The sequence below is a fragment of the Mycteria americana genome, chromosome 6 (assembly GCF_035582795.1).
Source record: "Mycteria americana isolate JAX WOST 10 ecotype Jacksonville Zoo and Gardens chromosome 6, USCA_MyAme_1.0, whole genome shotgun sequence".
NCBI classification, from domain to species: Eukaryota; Metazoa; Chordata; class Aves; order Ciconiiformes; family Ciconiidae; genus Mycteria; species Mycteria americana.
Window position 1 is genome coordinate 21,465,815 of NC_134370.1, and position 18,935 is coordinate 21,484,749.

The 18,935-nt window shown below is 41.0% G+C and overlaps 1 protein-coding gene across 1 annotated transcript in view; it reads right to left on the reverse strand.

The window, feature by feature from the left end:
- Positions 1-18,935, reverse strand: part of WDFY4 (WDFY family member 4) — a 151,574-nt gene that overhangs the window by 125,565 nt on the left and 7,074 nt on the right. The window contains exons 3-11 of the mRNA XM_075504926.1: positions 13,816-13,930; positions 13,111-13,214; positions 11,493-11,639; positions 10,926-11,115; positions 9,575-9,764; positions 7,318-7,478; positions 6,532-6,984; positions 4,194-4,298; positions 464-654 (exon numbers count right to left, since the gene is read on the reverse strand). Coding sequence (XP_075361041.1) covers positions 464-654; positions 4,194-4,298; positions 6,532-6,984; positions 7,318-7,478; positions 9,575-9,764; positions 10,926-11,115; positions 11,493-11,639; positions 13,111-13,214; positions 13,816-13,930 — 1,656 coding nt within the window. The remainder of the gene's footprint in view (positions 1-463; positions 655-4,193; positions 4,299-6,531; positions 6,985-7,317; positions 7,479-9,574; positions 9,765-10,925; positions 11,116-11,492; positions 11,640-13,110; positions 13,215-13,815; positions 13,931-18,935) is intronic.

Consider the following 18,935-nt stretch of genomic DNA (forward strand, 5'->3'; position numbering starts at 1 on the left):
AATTAAGGATAGCAAAGTTTCAACCTTGGAAACTTATCAGAATCAAGCTGTTCATCTCATGCCTACCCTGCCCCTTCCAATCTTACTCCTTTACCTCTTCTCACATCCTCCCTCCACATCTCCTCCACTTTCATTCACATTGGTTTCTCCTTTCTCTGTCACATTTCATAGAACTGCTCATACAACTGTGCCCTTTGCTATTTCCATTTGTCCATCCTGCGTTACTATTTCAGTCTTCAGAATACTTCACAATCTGATAGAATGAAGGTGTTGACCACACACACATCACTAAAAATCAAAGCACCCAATTTACCAGAATCAAAAACTGGCCCATGGCTCTTCTTTCTTCTGCACTTACCTTCTTGGAAAAAACACAGTGCTAGGGGAGAGATTAAGAGCAATTTGCCAGAAGCCAAGCAGTTTCCAAGAAAACAAGAACCAAGTGGGGAGCCACATTAATTACCTTCAGCAGATCCAGTTTCAGATGGAGTTCCCCTTGAGTAGAAGAACAGAGGGCCCCAATAATAATACTCATATATTCTTCATAGTTGATGACTGATAGCTGCTCCAAGATGCTGAGAGTAGCACTCCTGTAGCACTCATCATCCAAAAATATCTTGATATATGGCACCATTCCATAGTCCTTCAAAACAACTGGGGATAAATATGGTATCATTTGTTACTTAAACTATCCTTTATTTGTAGTTTTCACAGGCAGATTTTCAGTGTTGGTGTGAAGTGTCACATTTCTACAAATACAGCATGAGAGGCAAGAAGAAGAGCTGGTTAAGCTGAAGACAACACAAACTGAACAGCACAAGAGCAACTAGGGATAAAATGACTGGATGACCATGGTTTCTAATCATGGAATCATAGAATTGTTTAGCTTGGAAAAGACCTTTAAGATCACCAAGTCCAGCCATTAACCTAGCACTACCAAGTCCACCACTAAACCATGTCCCTAAGCACCACATCTACACGTCTTTTAAATACCTCCAGGGATGGCGACTCAACCACTTCCCTGGGCAGCCTGTTCCAATACTTGACAGCCCTTTCAGTGAAAAAATTTTTCCTAATATGCAATCTAAATCTCCCCTGGTGCAACTTGAGGCCATTTCCTCTTGTCCTATTACTTGTTACTTGGGAGAAGAGACCGACACCCACCTCACTACAACCTCCTTTCAGGTAGTTGTAGAGAGCAATAATGTCTCCCCTGAGCCTCCGCTTCTCCAGGCTAAACAACCCCAGTTCCCTCAGCTACTCCTCATAAGACTTGTGCTCTAGACACTTCACCAGCTTCATTGCCTTTCTCTGGACATGCTCCAGCACCTCAATGTCTTTCTTGTCTCATTGAGGTGCTCTTGTCTCCAGCACCTCAATGTCTTCCCTACTCCTGCTGGCCACACTATTTCTGATACAAGCCAGGATGCCATTGGCCTTCTTGGCCACCTGGGCACACTGCTGGCTCATATTCAGGCGGCTGTCAACCAACATCCCCAGGTCCTTCTCTGCCAGGCAGCTTTCCAGACACTCTTCCCCAAGCCTGTAGCGTTGCATGGGGTTGTTGTGACCCAAGTGCAGGACCTGACACTTGGCCTTGTTGAACCTCATACCACTGGCCTCAGCCCATTGATCCAGCCTGTCCAGATCCCTCTCTAGAGCCTTCCAACCCTCAAGCAGATCAACACTCCTACCCAAATTGGTGTCATCCGCAAACTTACTGAGGGTGCACTCGGTCCCCTCATCCAGATCATTGATAAAGATATCAAATTGAACTGGCCCCAACACAGAGCCCTGGGGGACACTGCTTGTGACCAGCCACCAACTGGAGTAAAGTCCATTCACCACCACCCTTTGGGCCCAGCCACCCAGCCAGTTTTTTACCCAGTGAAGCATATGCCCATCCAAGCCATGAGCAGCCACTTTCTCCCAGAGAATGCTGTGGGAAATGGTGACAAAGGCTTTACTATAGTCTACGTAGACAACATCCACAGCCTTTCCCTCATCCACTAAGCGGGTCACCTTGTCATAGAAGGAGATCAGGTTAGTCAAGCAGGACCTGCCTTTCATAAACCCATGCTGACTGGGCCTGATCACCTGGGTGTCCTGTACGTGCTGCGTGATGGCACTCAAGACGATCTGCTCCATAACCTTCCTCAGCACCAAGGTCAGACTGACAGGCCTGTAGTTCCCCGGATCCTCCTTCTGGCCCTTCTTGTACATGGGCGACACTTTTGCTAACCTCCAGTCAACTGGGACCTCCCCAGTTAGCCAGGACTGCTGATAAAGGATTGGAAGTGGCTTGGTGAGCACTTCCGCCAGCTCCCTCAGTACTCTTGGGTGGATCCCATCTGGCCCCATAGACTTGTGTGTGTCTAAGTGGTGGAGCAGGTCGCTAACCATTTCCCCTTGGATTATGGGGGCTTCATTTTGCTCCCTGTCTTCCAGCTCAGGGGGCTGGATACCTGGAGAACAACTGGTCTTACTATTAAAGACTGAGACAAAGGCGGCATTAAGTACCTCAGCCTTTTCCTCATCCTTTGTCACTATGTTTCCCCCCTGCATCCAATAAAGGATTCAGATTCTCCTTAGCCCTCCTTTTGTTGCTAATGTATTTATAGAAACATCTTTTACTGTCTTTTATGGCAGTAGCCAGATTAAGTTCTAGCCGGGCTTTGGCCCTTCTAATTTTCTCCCTGCATAACCTCACGACATCCTTGTAGTCCTCGAGTTGCCTGCCCCTTCTTCCAAAGGTCATAAACTCTCCTTTTTTTCCTGAGTTCCAGCCAAAGCTCTCTGTTCAGCCAGGCCAGTCTTCTTCCCCGATGGCTCGTCTTTTGGCACTTGGGGATGGCCTGCTCTTGAGCCTTTAAGATCTCCTTCTGGAAGAATGTCCAGCCTTCCTGGACTCCTTTGCCCTTTAGGGCTGCCTCCCAAGGGACTCTGTCAACCAGTCTCCCTAACAGGCCAAAGTCTGCCCTCCAGAAGTCCAAGGTAGCAGTTCTGCTGACCCCCCTCCTTACTTCTCCAAGAATTAAAAACTCTATCATTTTGTGATCACTATGCCCAAGACAGCGTCCAACCATCACATCACCCACAAGTCCTTCCCTGTTCACAAAAAACAGGTCCAGTGGGGCACCTTTTCTAGTTGGCTCACTCACCAGCTGTGACAGGAATTTATCCTCCACACACTCCAGGAACCTCCTAGACTGTCTCCTCTCTGCTGCATTGTATTTCCAGCACACATTGGTTAATATGAAGTCCCCCACAAAAACAAGGGCTAGTGATTGTGAGACTTCTCCCAGCTGCTTATAGAATATTTTGTTTGTCTCTTCATCCTGTTTGGGTGGTCTATAACAGACTCCCACCATGATATCTGCCTTATTGGCCTTCCCTCTAGTTCTTACCCATAAACTCTCAACCTTATCATCACCATCATTAAGCTCTAGACAATGAAAACACTCCCTAACATATAGGGCTACCCCACCGCCTCTCCTTCCTTGCCTATCCGTTCTGAAGAGATGACAGCTTCCCAATACCCAGTACAATAATGAATGAAAAGAAAAAGACACCTTATTAGTTTTCAGCTTAAACATCTCTTTAGTTTATGGAGGGGACTGTTTGATAGTTTGTGATGATATATTTGCATTGTGTAAGATGCTGCAAACATGATGATTCTAGGATTCAAGAGAGAATTAAATGAGAGTATTCCAGTATTCAGAAGAGTTCACTTCTGTGTTACTGTGTTCCACAAGATTTCCCACACATACACCTCTTACGTATGCCAATACTAAATGTCTGAGTGTTACTCAGTATGTGTCTGATCCCATCAAGATTTCAAATAATAGATACCATGGAAGAAAATCTGGATGAACAAACAATACACAAAACTCACACACAGAGTTTTGTTTTCCACAAGGTAAGTTTGTGTTTTCTATGTAAACACTTCAGGAGTATCCACATGGATGAGGGAAGCAGGGTGACTATTGGGATAAGGCTCATTATGCAGGATGAGAGTATCTTTGCCACATTTCTTCCTGATGTAATACTGTTATCCCTACACTTCTAGCTTTTGTCCTCCACTTTTCACTGAAGCACAAAAGTCAGAAAATTTGTTGGTGCTCCTTAAGAGGCATTGTGGCCACTTACCACCAAATATCACAAAGGTAATGCAATCATATGTCATTTCTTACCAGTGTTCCTCACAGACCCCACTGTAAGGGCAGCCACCATCTTCAGCATCACAGCATTTAGTTCCTTTTCAGTGCCTTCTTCCAGACCAGGCAGATGGGTTCCAGCTGTCAGTATATTAAAAGTCATAATATAATTTATACAAGACATGGTTAAGTGTAGCTAAAATACACTAAAACAAAAAGGAAAACGAGTTCTCCAGCCAATTCTAGTTTTCTCTTAAATATCACTTACAGGCTACTTGAACCCTAAAATGAGCAACAAAATAGAGACAGGGCATTGTCTAGTCATAAGGGTCTAGTCTGGGATTGGGAAACACAGGTCTGATTCTATGCGCTGCAGCCCAGATCTCTTGCATAACTATAGGCAATTCTGGTAATAGTGGTGTTTCCACTTCCCAAGTGATGTAGAGTTACCTGTTCAGTGCACACACACAAATAAAAGAACATTAGAGATTATGAGCTATGAAGTGGTAAAATGTTATAGCAACAGGGAGTACTTAAATATCTAAACTAAAAGTGAAGAGCAGAAACCCACTGCATGTTCAAAGGCAAACATTGCCAGCATAAGGTAGGTTATTTTTAGATCTAAAAGTCTTGAAGTTTACAGGCTAAATTTCTGGAAACCAAAAGAGGGAAGTAGTGATCACTTCACACAGTGTCTTCCCACCTGTCCCTCTTCATCTGTGTGTCTAAATTTACAAATTACATAGCCATTCAATCACTCATTCTATAAAATTTAGATCACCAGGTGATCTAAAGCAGTAAAATTAATTCAAAGACAGAAAAAAGCCCCTATGCAACAGCTTATAAACAGAAGATAAGTTTTCAAGAACCTTGGTATTTGTCTTGACAATCCTCATCTAAGTACTTTTGTACAAAAATCTAGTTCTCCGATATCAATAATGCAAATCTAAGTGTCCTTGCAGGTAATGGATATCTGCACTCTGGAACTTCTGTTGCAATTCATATTCCTTCTGTTGCTTGGAATAAATGTGTATAAATAATTCAATTGTGCTTGCTGCATCAGAAGATATACCTAGCACTTTGGGTCCCTCCTCCTTTACTAAATGACTATTGTACTGAAATTTAAAGGCATTTCCCAATTCATACAGCACAGAAAATATTATCATGCATTTTTCTGTCTTTAAAACATGTCCTGGTTTCAGCTGGGATAGAGTTAATTTTCTTCCTAGTAGCTAATATAGTGCTATGTTTTGGATTTAGCATGAGAATAATGTTGATAACACACTGATGTTTTAGTTGTTGCTAAGTAGTGCTTACACCAAGTCAAGGACTTTTCTGCTTCCCATGCTCTGCCAGGTGCACAAGAAGCTGGGAGGGGGCACAGCCAGGACAGCTGACCCCAACTGGCCAAAGGGCTATTCCATACCATATGGTGTCATGCTCATTATATAAACTGGGGGGAGTTGGCCGGGGCGCAGCAATCACTGCTTAGGGACTGGCTGGGCGTTGGTCAGCAGGTGGTGAGCAGTTGCATCACTTGTTGTTTTTGTTTGGTTGGTTTTCCCTGGGTTTTGTTCCCCCCTCTCTCTCTCTTCTTATTTTCCTTTTAATTACAATTTATTATTATTATTATTTTATTTCAATTATTAAACTGTTCTTATCTCACTTTTCTTACTTGTGCTTTTCAGATTCTCTCCCCCATCCCACCGGGGAGGGGGAGCAAGCGGCTGCGTGGTGCTTAGTTGCCGACTGGGATTAAACCACAACAAAAACAGCAGTTATAAACTTTTAAGTATGTGAGTCTGTCCCCTAAGTCAGCTGTACCTCACAGTTACCACACCAGGACTATTACCTTCCTGTTTTCATAACAGGAGATAACTATATCAGATGACAATGGGTGGTAGTAATTGTGGCTAATACATGGTCAAAATTCAAGAAACTGCTTTACATCATCAGTCCTCAGGATTAAGTGTTATTTTCAGAGGAACTAAGCACTGTGGAAAACTCTTCCTTCCTCTACTCTCAAGCTGGCGTTCTAGAGAACCCCAAACTGAGACCTGTTTCAAAGTGTGGGCTGAATGGTACAGCTGCAGCCATGGGGTGTTTCATTGTACACACATTGTACACATTGAATAATTCATCGTACACTGGTGAAGAATAGCCCAGCACTGTTTAGGCTAGTGAACAGAAAAATAAACAGCTAAGATTTCAGAGAGGACCCAGCTTAGTATGTCATAAACTTAGGCCAGTTGGCTTGCAGACAAAATCTAGCTACTCAGTATATAAAATTTATAAATTGACTGTAGAAAGAGATTCATTCATTCCTATTGATCTGCCTACTTCAACAGTCATTGTGAATGACATTACATTGTACCTGACTTCCTCAGGATCTTGGCTTGCTTCCTCAAAAGTGCCAGCAGTAGGCCTAAGAGCCCAGAGTCACGGAATATGTCGCTGAATAACTGGTCCTTCTTGGTCATGCCGAGAAGGCACCGGAGAGCTGTTAAGGTGCAGAATGGCACTATGTTTTCCTTTATCAAATACTGAACCTTCTTCAAAATTTCATGGGGGACATAGCACAGGTCTAGCACTATGGACTCCACCAGCCTGAAGAACTGGACTTGGACTGGGTGTGGTTTGAAATGGATTATGTCAGTAAACTGGTTGATAGGTTGCAGTGTCCATTCCAGAAGAAAGAAGTTCACTGTGTCCCAGGCCCATATGGTATCAATTGCTGCCAAGATTCTTCCGCACAGGTGCTGATCATTACTTTTCTGGAAAATGGACTGCAACACCTGAAAAGCCTGGAGATTTTTCACTGTCATTCCTGTGGGATAAAACCAGGTGAGATCATTTTTACATCAGTGCTATTTAGGACTGCAAGCACCATAACTATAATGTTAAATCACGTCTGAGAGTAGAAATAGGAGTCACGGACACGAGGGATGTGATTAGGAGGCACGTTCTCAACCTTGGATCGGACCCTACAGCTGACACAGTCAGTTCAGTTTGATGTAGGTAGCATTCAGGTTCCTGCAGCGTTAAGCACATAGATCAGAAGATGCCATTTCATACTGCTTCCTCCATCTTAAGACACATAACGAATAGAGCTTAATTTTTCTATGACCTGCCTACATAGCCACATATATATATACTGTACCAGAAGACCGTGTCCGTTCAAAATCAAAGTGTGGTAATTGCGGGTGTACAATATTGCCAGAAACTTTCAGTTCAGTTTTTCCACAGGTTGTAAGGCAAGTCAGCATGTCCAAGATCTCATCCAGATAGGGGTCTCCTTCATTTTGCTGCAACCCCTCACATCTAGGAACAAAATTTGGGACAGTCATGTTCATGCCTTAGTAACACAAACATTTTGGATATATCACTAGGTACTGAGCACACAGGAGCCCATTTTACTCGCTGCTTCTCCCCAGTCTGTTTTACTGTCTTTTTGTCTTATTTCTGTGACTTGTTTAACCATCTTACAAACAGTAACTCCACACCATGGTGGTACCTTCTGAATCAGAACAAAATTTACAAACTGAAGAAGAAAACTGAAGTGACACTGTAAGAGTCTTCTGAAGAAAAGGAAGATAAATGTCGGAATTTAGTCCAGTTATGTGTACTTAAAAAAAAAAAGTAATTCTCTCCAAAAGAATGCCTGTTTTGGGGAGTAAAACTTCAAATTTTGTGAGAGATCAAAAAATTAAATCAGACACTTCACATTAAAAGGTGGGGATATCGTTGGCAAGGTAAGGGACTTGCTAACTGAGATAAATAACAGAAAAATCTCAGCCCCTAGAAAGGGAAAAATACTATATTGCCTGAGCTTTGTGAATCAGACACAACGATGGCATGTCTCTCCTATGTAAGGAAATAGCTTGAACTGTAACCCCAGATTTGCCATAGTTTAGACTGAAGTGAGAGTCTGTCAATGGGCAGAGAGCTGCTTATCATGTCGTCCTATTCTGTACTGCTTAGAGGGGTCAGTTCTTAAGGAAAACTGCAGCATCTGGGCATGGGTTAGCAGCAGAGCAATACACTGATACTGGAAGTTAAGAAAATCTCAGAAAGAAAACAAAACAAATATGTTCTGTTTTAATCTAAGCAAGGGGAAAAAAAAAAAGGGCCGGGGCAAATGCTAGTATCCATTTTGGCAGGAAAGAATGCAATCAGCAAGATTCTTTTTACCTGAAAAAGAAATTCCAAACATCAGAGAAGAAGAAACCTGGTCACACAAAATGTTCAGGAAAGAAGCTCTCTGTCTATCCCTTTCTGCCAGTAGATGCTGGGAAGGGAGACTAACCTGAAGCCCTGTGTACCTGTATGCTATTTCTGTCTCTCCAGCCTAGTTACATCAGTTAAAAAGGATGGGGGCAGTCATAGCCCTTACTGATAAAGATCAGGTGTTTCTGCCCTTATATGGATAGAATTTCATCAGAAATATACATCTCAACACAGTTTATTTATAAGAGAAAGCTAGACAATCTACAGTAACTAAAGAAAACACTGCCAGAAAATGACAAAACTTTTTCCTGTTGTACGGTCATAATTTTGTGCCATCCAAAAATCATCAGAAATCATACTCACCTACAGATATCTTTAGATTCATGATTCAAATTACAATCCTCTAGATCCAAATTACAAAATACTCTCCCTCAGTCTAAGGTACTGGTCAGGGACCACAGTTCTTGCAAGCGTTGGAGAAGAAGTATAAGAAAAGGCAAAGCCAGAATGAAAACAACTATAGATTGAGAAGATCTGGAAATGCTCTCTTCATATGATATTAAAGAAAACAAGAACAAAGCTCCTAAGTGCTTCTGGGGAAGTGGTATAATGTACTGTTTTGACATAGCAAACTCAGAGCCTGGTTAGACAATGCAAGGAGACAAGGAGAGTAAAAGATACTACTTTGTACTTTTGATTAGGATAACTAGTGGAGATTTGTCCTGATATGTTCATATTCATCTCAGTTCTGAAGAACGTAACCATTTCAGATATAAGTTTGGGCGGGTTTTTTGTTTGTTTTCTGCATAGCAAGGAGATCAGCTTTCCCTCCCTGCTGACTGCATTCCTGGATCAAGAGTTCACCTTAACTGAGACAAATGTCTCTGACCTACATCCCCTCTAATACTAATTGATGAAGAACCTTTGTCTTGTGTTCAGTAAGTCCCTATCCCACCTGAAGACTAACTTCTCCTACCATTAATTTCCATTAGGGTTTCAGTAGAAGAAGTTATGTACTGCTTCCCCTTCCTAAAACAGCAATTAAAGACCCCAGTATCGGGCTTTTTATTACTGGCTTTGCACCCACACAGGATTACCTACATGATTCATATTTTAAAACAGACCACCATGTGTTCTGAAAATGAAGTTTTACCATCCTCCAGAAGCCCACTAAAAACCTCTCTACTTACCTGAGTAAAATTTTTAGCAGGAGTTGGTAGCCATCATTATTTTCAAACTCTGTTAATAAAACTGATGATATGGGATAGGAATCTTTCACAAAGCACAAGACAATACTAGCGGCTTCACACACATCACAAGCAGGTAGGGTATCAGCCAGTTTAAAGAGATTCTGAATAGCTATTTTAATGCAGTCCACAGCTGTGGGAAAAAAAAATATAGCAGGTATTTAAGAACTGACAGTCAAACAAGCTCAAAGTTACTAACAAAAATGGAACAACAAGTTTGAAAAGTTATTTCCCAGTAAAATAGAAGTCAGTTAACTCTTTTTCTAGAAAGAATAGACAAGAGGATATACGAACATCACACTCATCTCAGAGGCTAAATGAAGAACATTTCTGATTTTAAAGTATGCATGCACTTCTTTGCTTAACCCCCAGAAGCTGATTCAGTCTCAGGAGTATAAACTTCCAACCCATCCACTCACCAAAATTCATATACAGTGAATCCAGCTGTCTGAGTACAAGGTAAGCAGAGGCTGACATATTTAATTGTCTTGTACTAAGTTAATCACACATTCTGTGCAGAGTTCACAGATTAATTCTTTGCTCAATGAGGCATATGTAATAGGGTATACACATCTTGCTTTGAGCAATGAAGCCTAGTTTTCTTGTCTAATCTGATGGCCAGTCCTTCCAGGACAGCTTCAAAATGTCTAAACAGTTCAGTACTCTTAGAATTATTATTCCTCAGTCTTTCAATCTCACCCAGGAAGCCAAATTTTTATTTTAAAAAATAAAAATGCCTATATGCAGTTACTCCATGACAAGGAATACTGACAGTAAACTGTGGATTATAAAACTATTTTTTTTTTCCTTCTAAGAAATTGAGATTGACGCCCTTTGCACTTCTTAATGACAAAAAAAAAAATTGTTTACTCTAACAAAGCCTAGGAAGAAGTGAGGATGTAACTCAGCCAATCATGATGTTGTCCCAAAAGATACTGTTCCTCTGGCAGTGCCCTCAACCTTGTATTCAGAGTGTGCATGAGCCTCAGGCTCACACATTTAAGTCACACAACTTAAAAAAAAACATAATACATCTTGTCCTTGCCTACATTAGTGTGATCAGGAGGGATTGGCCCTTGCCTGTAATTTTATTTTTTGTGTAGAAAAAAATTCAGTTTCTACATGGCTATCAGTACTAAATAAAGTTCCTGTCTAGAAAGCCAAGACCTCATGCTTTGCAGTTGACTGACTACCAGATGATGTAGAGATAAAATCTGTCCCAGGGAGATTCTTCTTGAGAATTCATTCTCAGTGGAGCTATGAGGAAAGGAGAAGCCAAATTACTAAACCAAACCTTGTAGGTACACAATGCTGTTTTTGGTCTGAGCCTTTGAAATTGTTCTCAGCACACGGCCTGTAGGTACTTTCCACGAGTGGCTACACTGGTCCCAGAGGGAAGCAGTTGCTATAATTAATGACTGAAGCTTATCAGCTGCCAGAAGTTCCTCTACACCTTGTTCCTCTCTGTACATGTTAAGCATTATCTGAAAAGCAAACAAACATCAGCTACAATAAACACCTCTACAAATATCTGGGAGATGAAGAAAAATCCATTGCAGGGGGGATTATAGTTTGATGGTAATGCCAGGAGAAAGGATGCAGTGAAGTGAACAAGCAAAACTACCACTAGGAATTCTCAATGGTTTTTTTCCCACTTAAAAAGTCATGTCGTTTTGTTTAACAAAAAATAAGAGATATAGTGACATCATCTCAGATTGTTTTTTACTGCTCCTGATGCTTGTTCAATTGTTTTCAGTCCAAATTTACTCCTTTTTTTGGCAGTTTGAATCAATCACCAGCTAAAAGCCTAAGTGAACATCTGAGTACTCAGGGCAAATGAACTCCCAGAGATGCATCTCACCTTAACAAGCATTTCCTGAGTTTGAGCATCATCCTCACTTGTCTCTCCATCATCACTGGTTTTCTTCAGAGGAAAAGTAAAGAAAAGGTACAGGCACTGCATCAGAGCAGCTGGAAGGCCAGATCCAATGATGTTCCACATAGTTTTCTAAGTAAAAAGTAGATAAAAATCAGCCCCTCCAGAAGCTGCACAGTTTCCTTGTGTTTCTACACACTGAGTGTAGTCATGGCAGATGAAAGAGCTATTTGAGCATTTTATCCTTACAAGTGCTTTAGGGCACAAAATTGTGGCAATCATATAGCATGGCTGTACAAATCCACTTGGCAGAAGTAAACACACTGACCATGTGTTGCCATAGCTGTTCCCAGGACTTCTCACTCCAGCTGAACTACAGCTTTGACAGAGATGATACTTACTATGTCCTGCATAAGGAGACCTACAGTCAAGAAAGATCACAACCTGCAAACTAAGTAGCAGCTAAAATAGCAGTAAGTCCAGGGGCAGACAGTGTGCCCTTTATCATTAGTTCACGGGACACCCTGCAGCCGTAGAGGCCTGGTATGTTAAAAGCATGAATTCTCCATTCCTTCCTTGACCCAGCATAACAGCAATTTAGCTATAATGCCTTTGTTTTTGTAACGTATTGAATAATTGCACACACACTTATAATTATAGCTTTTATAAATACAAGAGACACTGTCTCTCCACAATGTTTCTCAACACTTAGTTTCTTCTCATCTTTGCCAGGGCTGTGTACAACTTACAGAGAAGTCCCAGTGTGCCTGCTTGGCACACAATAATCAAAACAAAAATCAGCAGCAAATTAAACAGAAGAGTGAGGTTTGTGATATGAAGTTTTGTGACTGTGTGTGCTACAAAATAGCCATCTCTTAAATCTGTGAAAAACACAAACCTCATCAGGAACTTCATGCTGTGACTAACTATATATAATTTTATAGAGCTCCTTATGACACAGAACATGCCCACTAGAAGCTGACAGTAAGATTTGATTTTCATGAATCTGAATAAGGATGACACAAACCGCTCAGCTTAATGTCAGGGATAAACACACCCCTGATGCCCATCAGCAGGTTGTACTGCTGATGCCAGTCTGCATTCAGGATGGCTGTACAAGTAGAGTTTGTGAAACGCTTTCAAATGCTTCAAAGTGAGAGTGAGAGGCTATCAGGATGGAAAATCCAACCACTGCATTATCAGACAGACAGATGCTCACTAGTCATCTTTTTGATATGTAAGCTGGAGTGACAAAGAAATGTTGAAGTGCAGTGATACACAATGGGGAAAAAAAAAAGATAAATCAGAGGAACACTAGAAAAAACAGCTGCCTGATCATCAAAACAAAAAGGGTATCTGAAAGCACAGGGCGTTTACTTCCCTCTTTTAGAAAAGCCTGGGCTATAAACCTGGTAGTATCTCCTCTATCTGACTGTATACTCTGGGCATACTGAAGCACAAAGCATTGGGGAGAACGCAAACGTTATGAGACTTAGGTGTTCCACTGTTGGGGTGGCTACCCAGCTTCTCTGAAATAAAAAGGAAAAAAAACAAAACAAGACAAAACAAAACAAAACAACCCCTTTGTAGTCATTTCTCTTACCAAGTCAGTCTGTGAGAGCAGATACACTGATTTCAGGAGCAAACGGCCATCTTCTGCTTCCCCTTTCTGTTGTAGCAATTGCTCCAAAGCCAGACGAGCTTCCTCTGTTACCATAAAAACATTAAACTAATTCCTTAATGAAAGACAAAATGCTGCATTGATCCTTTCTTAACACATCTGACAAATTTAACAAAATTACAGTAGCAGGAGTCCACTGAAGTGAATAGAAGGACATAAAAGGATTTTGATCCAGCATCAGGCTCAGGTCAGTTCATGTAAATTACATGTTTCAAACTGGCAAGCTTCACTGGGAATACCAGTTCAGTTCATGAAGTCTGCCAGCTGACCAGTGCGAAGAATGTACAACAGCCACCAGGAAAGCCATGTGTGGCTAGCAGTATTTTTCTCATTAAAGAAAGCTCCTCAGAATAGTGTGTAGCTTACTTTTTTAATGCAAAGCTGCAGTAGTATACATTTCCAGCTACAAAAGTTCCAAAACCAAGGTCAGCATGGCATACAAGGCCAGATCTTCAGTGCAATCACCCAAAACCAGTGCTAGCTCACATCTACTAAAAGATCTGGCTTGCTACACTTAGCATTTTCCTGTTCCCCCTTTATTTCCCTCCAGGTAAGCACAGAGGACAGCTGAATGACAGCACATTCCCAGAATAAGTGCATCCAGTGGATATGGTATGGGATCATTACCTGCAGGTTTGCCATTGAGGTTCTTCTTAATTTCTTTTGTCAGAAGCTTGGAAACCTCACTGGCTAACAGCTGAATGTTGGGAAATACCATTACTCCAGCAGAATCTTCCCAGGCCTGAAATCCAAGTGTAATTGTTAAGTCTTTCTGATACATCATGTCTTTGGTGGATTGAGAAGTACTAATACATATAAATAAACAAACATAAAGCTAACATTCCCCTGCAAAATTCCCTCCCCAGCCAGTGTAGTCCATTAAGCAGTATTTGCCAGACAGGCAGGAGCCTGACATTACAGATACAGAAGTCAACCTGGAACTACCTTTTGAATCATGTAATGCACCTATTAGAGAGCATTTACATTATTTTCTCCATTTAATACAATCAAAACAATGTAAATGTTTGTCATAGCCCCTGTGTCACTAATTATTTGTATCAAAAAGCATGCTAGCCCCTTTTGAAATACAACATAAACACCTTGTACCCTGAAGAGGTTAAAGCTACAGTTGCCCAAGAATTTTTCAGTAAAAGTATATTCTTCTCCAAAAACTGGTCTCCCCAAAACTGAAGTTAGTCATAAACAAAACAGGAGTTTTCGATTGAATAAAAATTAAAAATAATAATTGTATTTCCTCTGTTCAGCAAGTCATTGCACAGTCTCAGCTACTTAAAGACTGAAATGGGATTGGAACTGTTGCTCTCATGGAGCATTTGCAACATATCTGTCAAAAAGAAACCATGGTAATACAGGACTACTGCTCCCAGAAAGCAGTATACTGGCCAAGATTCACCTGAAACTATTTCTTGCAAGTCAATAAATTTATAAAAATCATAGAACAAACAAACAAGCAAAATCATTCGGGGGTTTTTTTGTTTGTTTGTTTGGGGGTTTGGGGTTTTTTTTGTTGTGGGTTTGGTTTTTTTTTTTAATACATTCATAAAGGTTCCACCTTTCAATTCTACTCTATTTTGAGAGGAAAGTAAGGCTCATAAATTCAGCATTTCTTGCCAGACAGAAATTATCTATGTTGGAAACCAAGGAAATAAAATAAAACATGGGTAAAGAAGCTGAAAAACCAGAAATATTCTAGCTGAAAAGGCACTGGATGTGATTTTGCAGCAAAATGAGTTGCCTAACCCATCTGCCTATGAGGTTAAGATGTAGGCTTCCAGGCCTGGAGTGACAACCCTGCCTGGCTAGGAATTTACATTATAAGCCAGCTTACATCATGACTACAGATTGGTGCTAACACAAGAAAAGATGCACTTCTAAAGTGCTGAGATGATGACAGTAAAGGTTTACCAGATAAGGATTTCTAAACATTTCCTATGCTATAATAAGCACCCCTAAATAGGAAGATATAGTCTTAAATGCATAGCTATCCAAGGAAAACAAATTTATAGACAAGTTTATAAACAATTTATAAATACATTTATAAATTATTTGTTCAAGAATGGACAAGCAATTAGTTGTAAAACTGACAGGAGGAACAACAGCAAGAGTTGATGGTTCCCTGCTCTGAGTCTGACAAACAGATCCCCTCTCAAATGTTTCTCATCCTTGACTTTGGGGGAAAAAACAATTCAAAAGCAATAAAAAAATACTCCAGTAGACTAATACTATCATACCCAACTGGCCTCCAAGAATCAGGTACCATTACTTTTATATAGAACATCCAACGCTACACACATCAATGTATTAGCAACAATGCGGCATTCATCTCTAAATACCAGGCTGAGACACCTCTGTCCCCAGCAACCTTGAAAATTTTCTTTACAAAAGCCTCCTCCTTCTAAAAGCTCAGAAAAATCAAATTGTAAGGCCAGATGATGAAAGGAAGGTAACAAAAATAATGACATCTCTTCTAAAATAATTTGGAGCAGACACCCCATAATACTGTTTGCCAAGAAATCAGTACGACTCCTTGTGAAAGAAGATCGTCTACAAACATTATTTCCTTCCCTACCATTGCTTTTAATTACTTGTTCTTTCTTTGCTGATGGCAGCTTGTGGACAAGCTATTTCTTTCCCTACAAAGTGCTGGTCGCCTATCAGCAATCAGGCAAGCACCTACTTCTTGCTTCATTTTACTGTATTGACCTCTCTGGAACTGCACCCAACTCTTTTTTCTGGGCTGCAAAAGAGTGAAATAAAATTCCACAGTGTACCTATCAACTAATTTTCAATCCATCAACAATATTAAAATAAACAAGCTAGTTTTTTTCAGATTTTGACCATAAATGATTTTCAGAGACCCTCAGTTGGAGGACCAAGGTCCACTGATTCCTCCACTTCTGATGCAGAAGTGAGGGAAGATCTGTAAAGAACAGAAGCTAGCTGGGCAAACACAATGACAAGAAACCTACAGCCACTTAAGAATATACAATGTTTGTCATTAAGCTATACCCCTTTTCAGAAGAAAGCAGTGACAGATTCCTGTCCCTCTGCCTCAAAAAGGAACACCCTCTGAACACTTCAGAAAGGACTTGTTATACCCACTCTTCTGCTAAAAGAAAGAGCAGGATAAATTTTAGAAGTTCAGACCATACACAGCAGAGAGCAGTAATCAAAGGTTCATAGCAATGCTACCATTGTGCAAAAATTTAGCTAGTCTATCTCACTACAGACCAGACCACTAATGTTCTAATTTGATTTTACAGGTGATCTTCCTGTGGGTCAGACACCAACCTCTAGAATATGCTCTCCTTTAAGAACAGACCTAATCAGTTCTATACCCAACTTTGAGCCTATAAAAGATTATCTGTAAGAATATCAACCTGACTCCATTCCAGGATGTCTGCCTTCAGGGGAAACTCAAATAATATGGTATCAATGTAATCTGATTTTCTTTCTTCCTCTTAAGCCTGTTTCTACATGTTTAAGATTCTGCCACAAGTTCCCTGTGTCTGCTGTTGCCATCTGTCCTTCCTATTCCATGCTTCATGACGACATGCTAGCTCAAAAGCCAGCCATGTAATAGTACATTCTGATACTTTCTGAGGCACCAAGAGGGAAAATACAGAGGGCACATTAAAATGACTCCCAGCTTAGGCCTGAATCACAAGCAGATGGCTAAAGTTTTCCTCCCACCCCTTTTCCTTCTACATCAAGGAGTACCAGTGAGTAATGAGCCCCATATCCCAGGTGGCTCCTGGTTAGTGCCCTCTCTCTCCAGACAACTGAGTAAGAGCTAAAGCACTCTAAGATAAAAAGACAGAGATGCACTAGCATCTGTGTGATCAAACAAGGAAAGGAAAAGCAAGGGATGAAAATCCTCCAAGGAGGGAGAGGCCTTTTGCAGAGTCCCCTGTTAAACAGGAGGAAGCAAGGTAGTTTCTGTAACAACTTCGTAACACACACAACTCAAACTGAGATGCCTTTCCCCAAGCCAGCTCGGGGGCTTAGCACAAAGCAGAAGGCTGGTACACGAAGGGAGTAAAAGTCATATGGGGAAGGACATGATGACTCAAAGCTAAAGGGACAGATCTTCCACAATGTACTCCTAAATGAATGATGCAAGGCCAAAATGCTCTAGCCACACATCTGAACCTAAATACCTACAAAGCACTGCAAAGCTCCACTGATACATCTCAGAAAAGTGAAGGGGAAGAATCTCTCTCTTAGGGCACAAAATCAAGTGTTAAGCTAGTGAGAAATTCACATCTCCATTCTGAATATATTCTGTAGCCAAAATATCCTTCTTTGGATATTTTGGAATTTAAAATCCCCTCTTTGCAAGCATTACTGCAATTCAGGAAATCACTTTCTACAACCTTAAAGCATATGAAGTTCAGCCCTACAGAAGGGAAACACATGATGGATATGCATATGCACGACATTGCCAGTCCCTTAGCAATACTCAGCTTCTCTCCTGGGGAATAGCTGTCCTTTGACCCACTGGTACTAACGTTTATTTCTCGTGTGTCATGATAAATAAGCTATTTCCTGCTTTGCTGTCCAATTTTCAATTCCTAAGACTTCTAGAATTTATAGGTTTCATCGCCTTTGTTCAGTAAAAACAACTTCCTCAGTCCTTTGAAAGTTTCACTCCAAAAAATTACCTTCGCATGGAAGGCATTCTTGCTATCCATACTTAGTTAATGATCAGCAAATCTGAAGTTGTTCTATATAATCTCATCTCGCCAAGACTTACTTGATGTTCACTGTATGATATTTAAATACTAAAGCCGCAACAGAACTCAGAAACCTTGAGATCTGGGAATTTCAATTTCATTGTAAATTTGAGGCAGGAAAACCTCAGCAGAAGAGCTTCACAAAAAGCCTGCAATACATTGCTTACAAGATGGGGAGGAAGCAGTTTGGAGAGACTATCTTCCACAACAAAGCTTACCTTTGTTGGGATGAATTTATACCCTCAAAGCATTAAGCATGTATGTTTTCCATGAAGCTTCAGCAGGAAGGAAGATAGGAGGTCTGAAAACAGCTCTAGGAAAAGCAGAACAGATGACTCTTGCTCCAAGCAAAAAGGTTGCATCTTGTTGCTGTGCTGCCTCAGAAAAAGAACAGTGCAATTTTCAGCAAGCCATTTAAAAAGCAGATCCATGGAATAAGAAGGTGCTCCTCTATAGAAAACTACCAAATTATCAGTCCTGATCTGACTTTGAAGAGCATTTTTTGAAGGCTGAGGAAGGAATGCTGCCCCTTTGCAAAGCCAGAATTTTTGTGAGCTGGTAAAGCAGTGGTGAGCTCCCAAGAGAGCTAAGTCTGCCCCAGCACATATAGTGCCATATGCAGAGAAAGATACAGATTAGTTTCCAGTGACAGGCATGTATGCAGAGAGCAACAGCTCTTCTGTCCAAATATAGCCTTTGGTTCAAGAGAGACACTCTTCTATGCAAACAAATCCAGAAGTTGAGAGGAAGTGGTGAAAAGTGAAAGCTTTGTTCAGTAATCATAAAATATCTGTAGGGCCATTTAGATTAAATGAGAAAGCCCCTTCTGAGACTCCAGGCTATACACTTACTGCCTTTTCAGACCCTTCCATTCATTTTGTCTGCACTGCCTTGGACCAGGGCAAGCTTGTACTCAAAGACAGTAAACTCTTCACCATAGGCATCGCCAGATCCTACTCGCAACCCAGTTGTTTGAAATCAGTGTAGGTG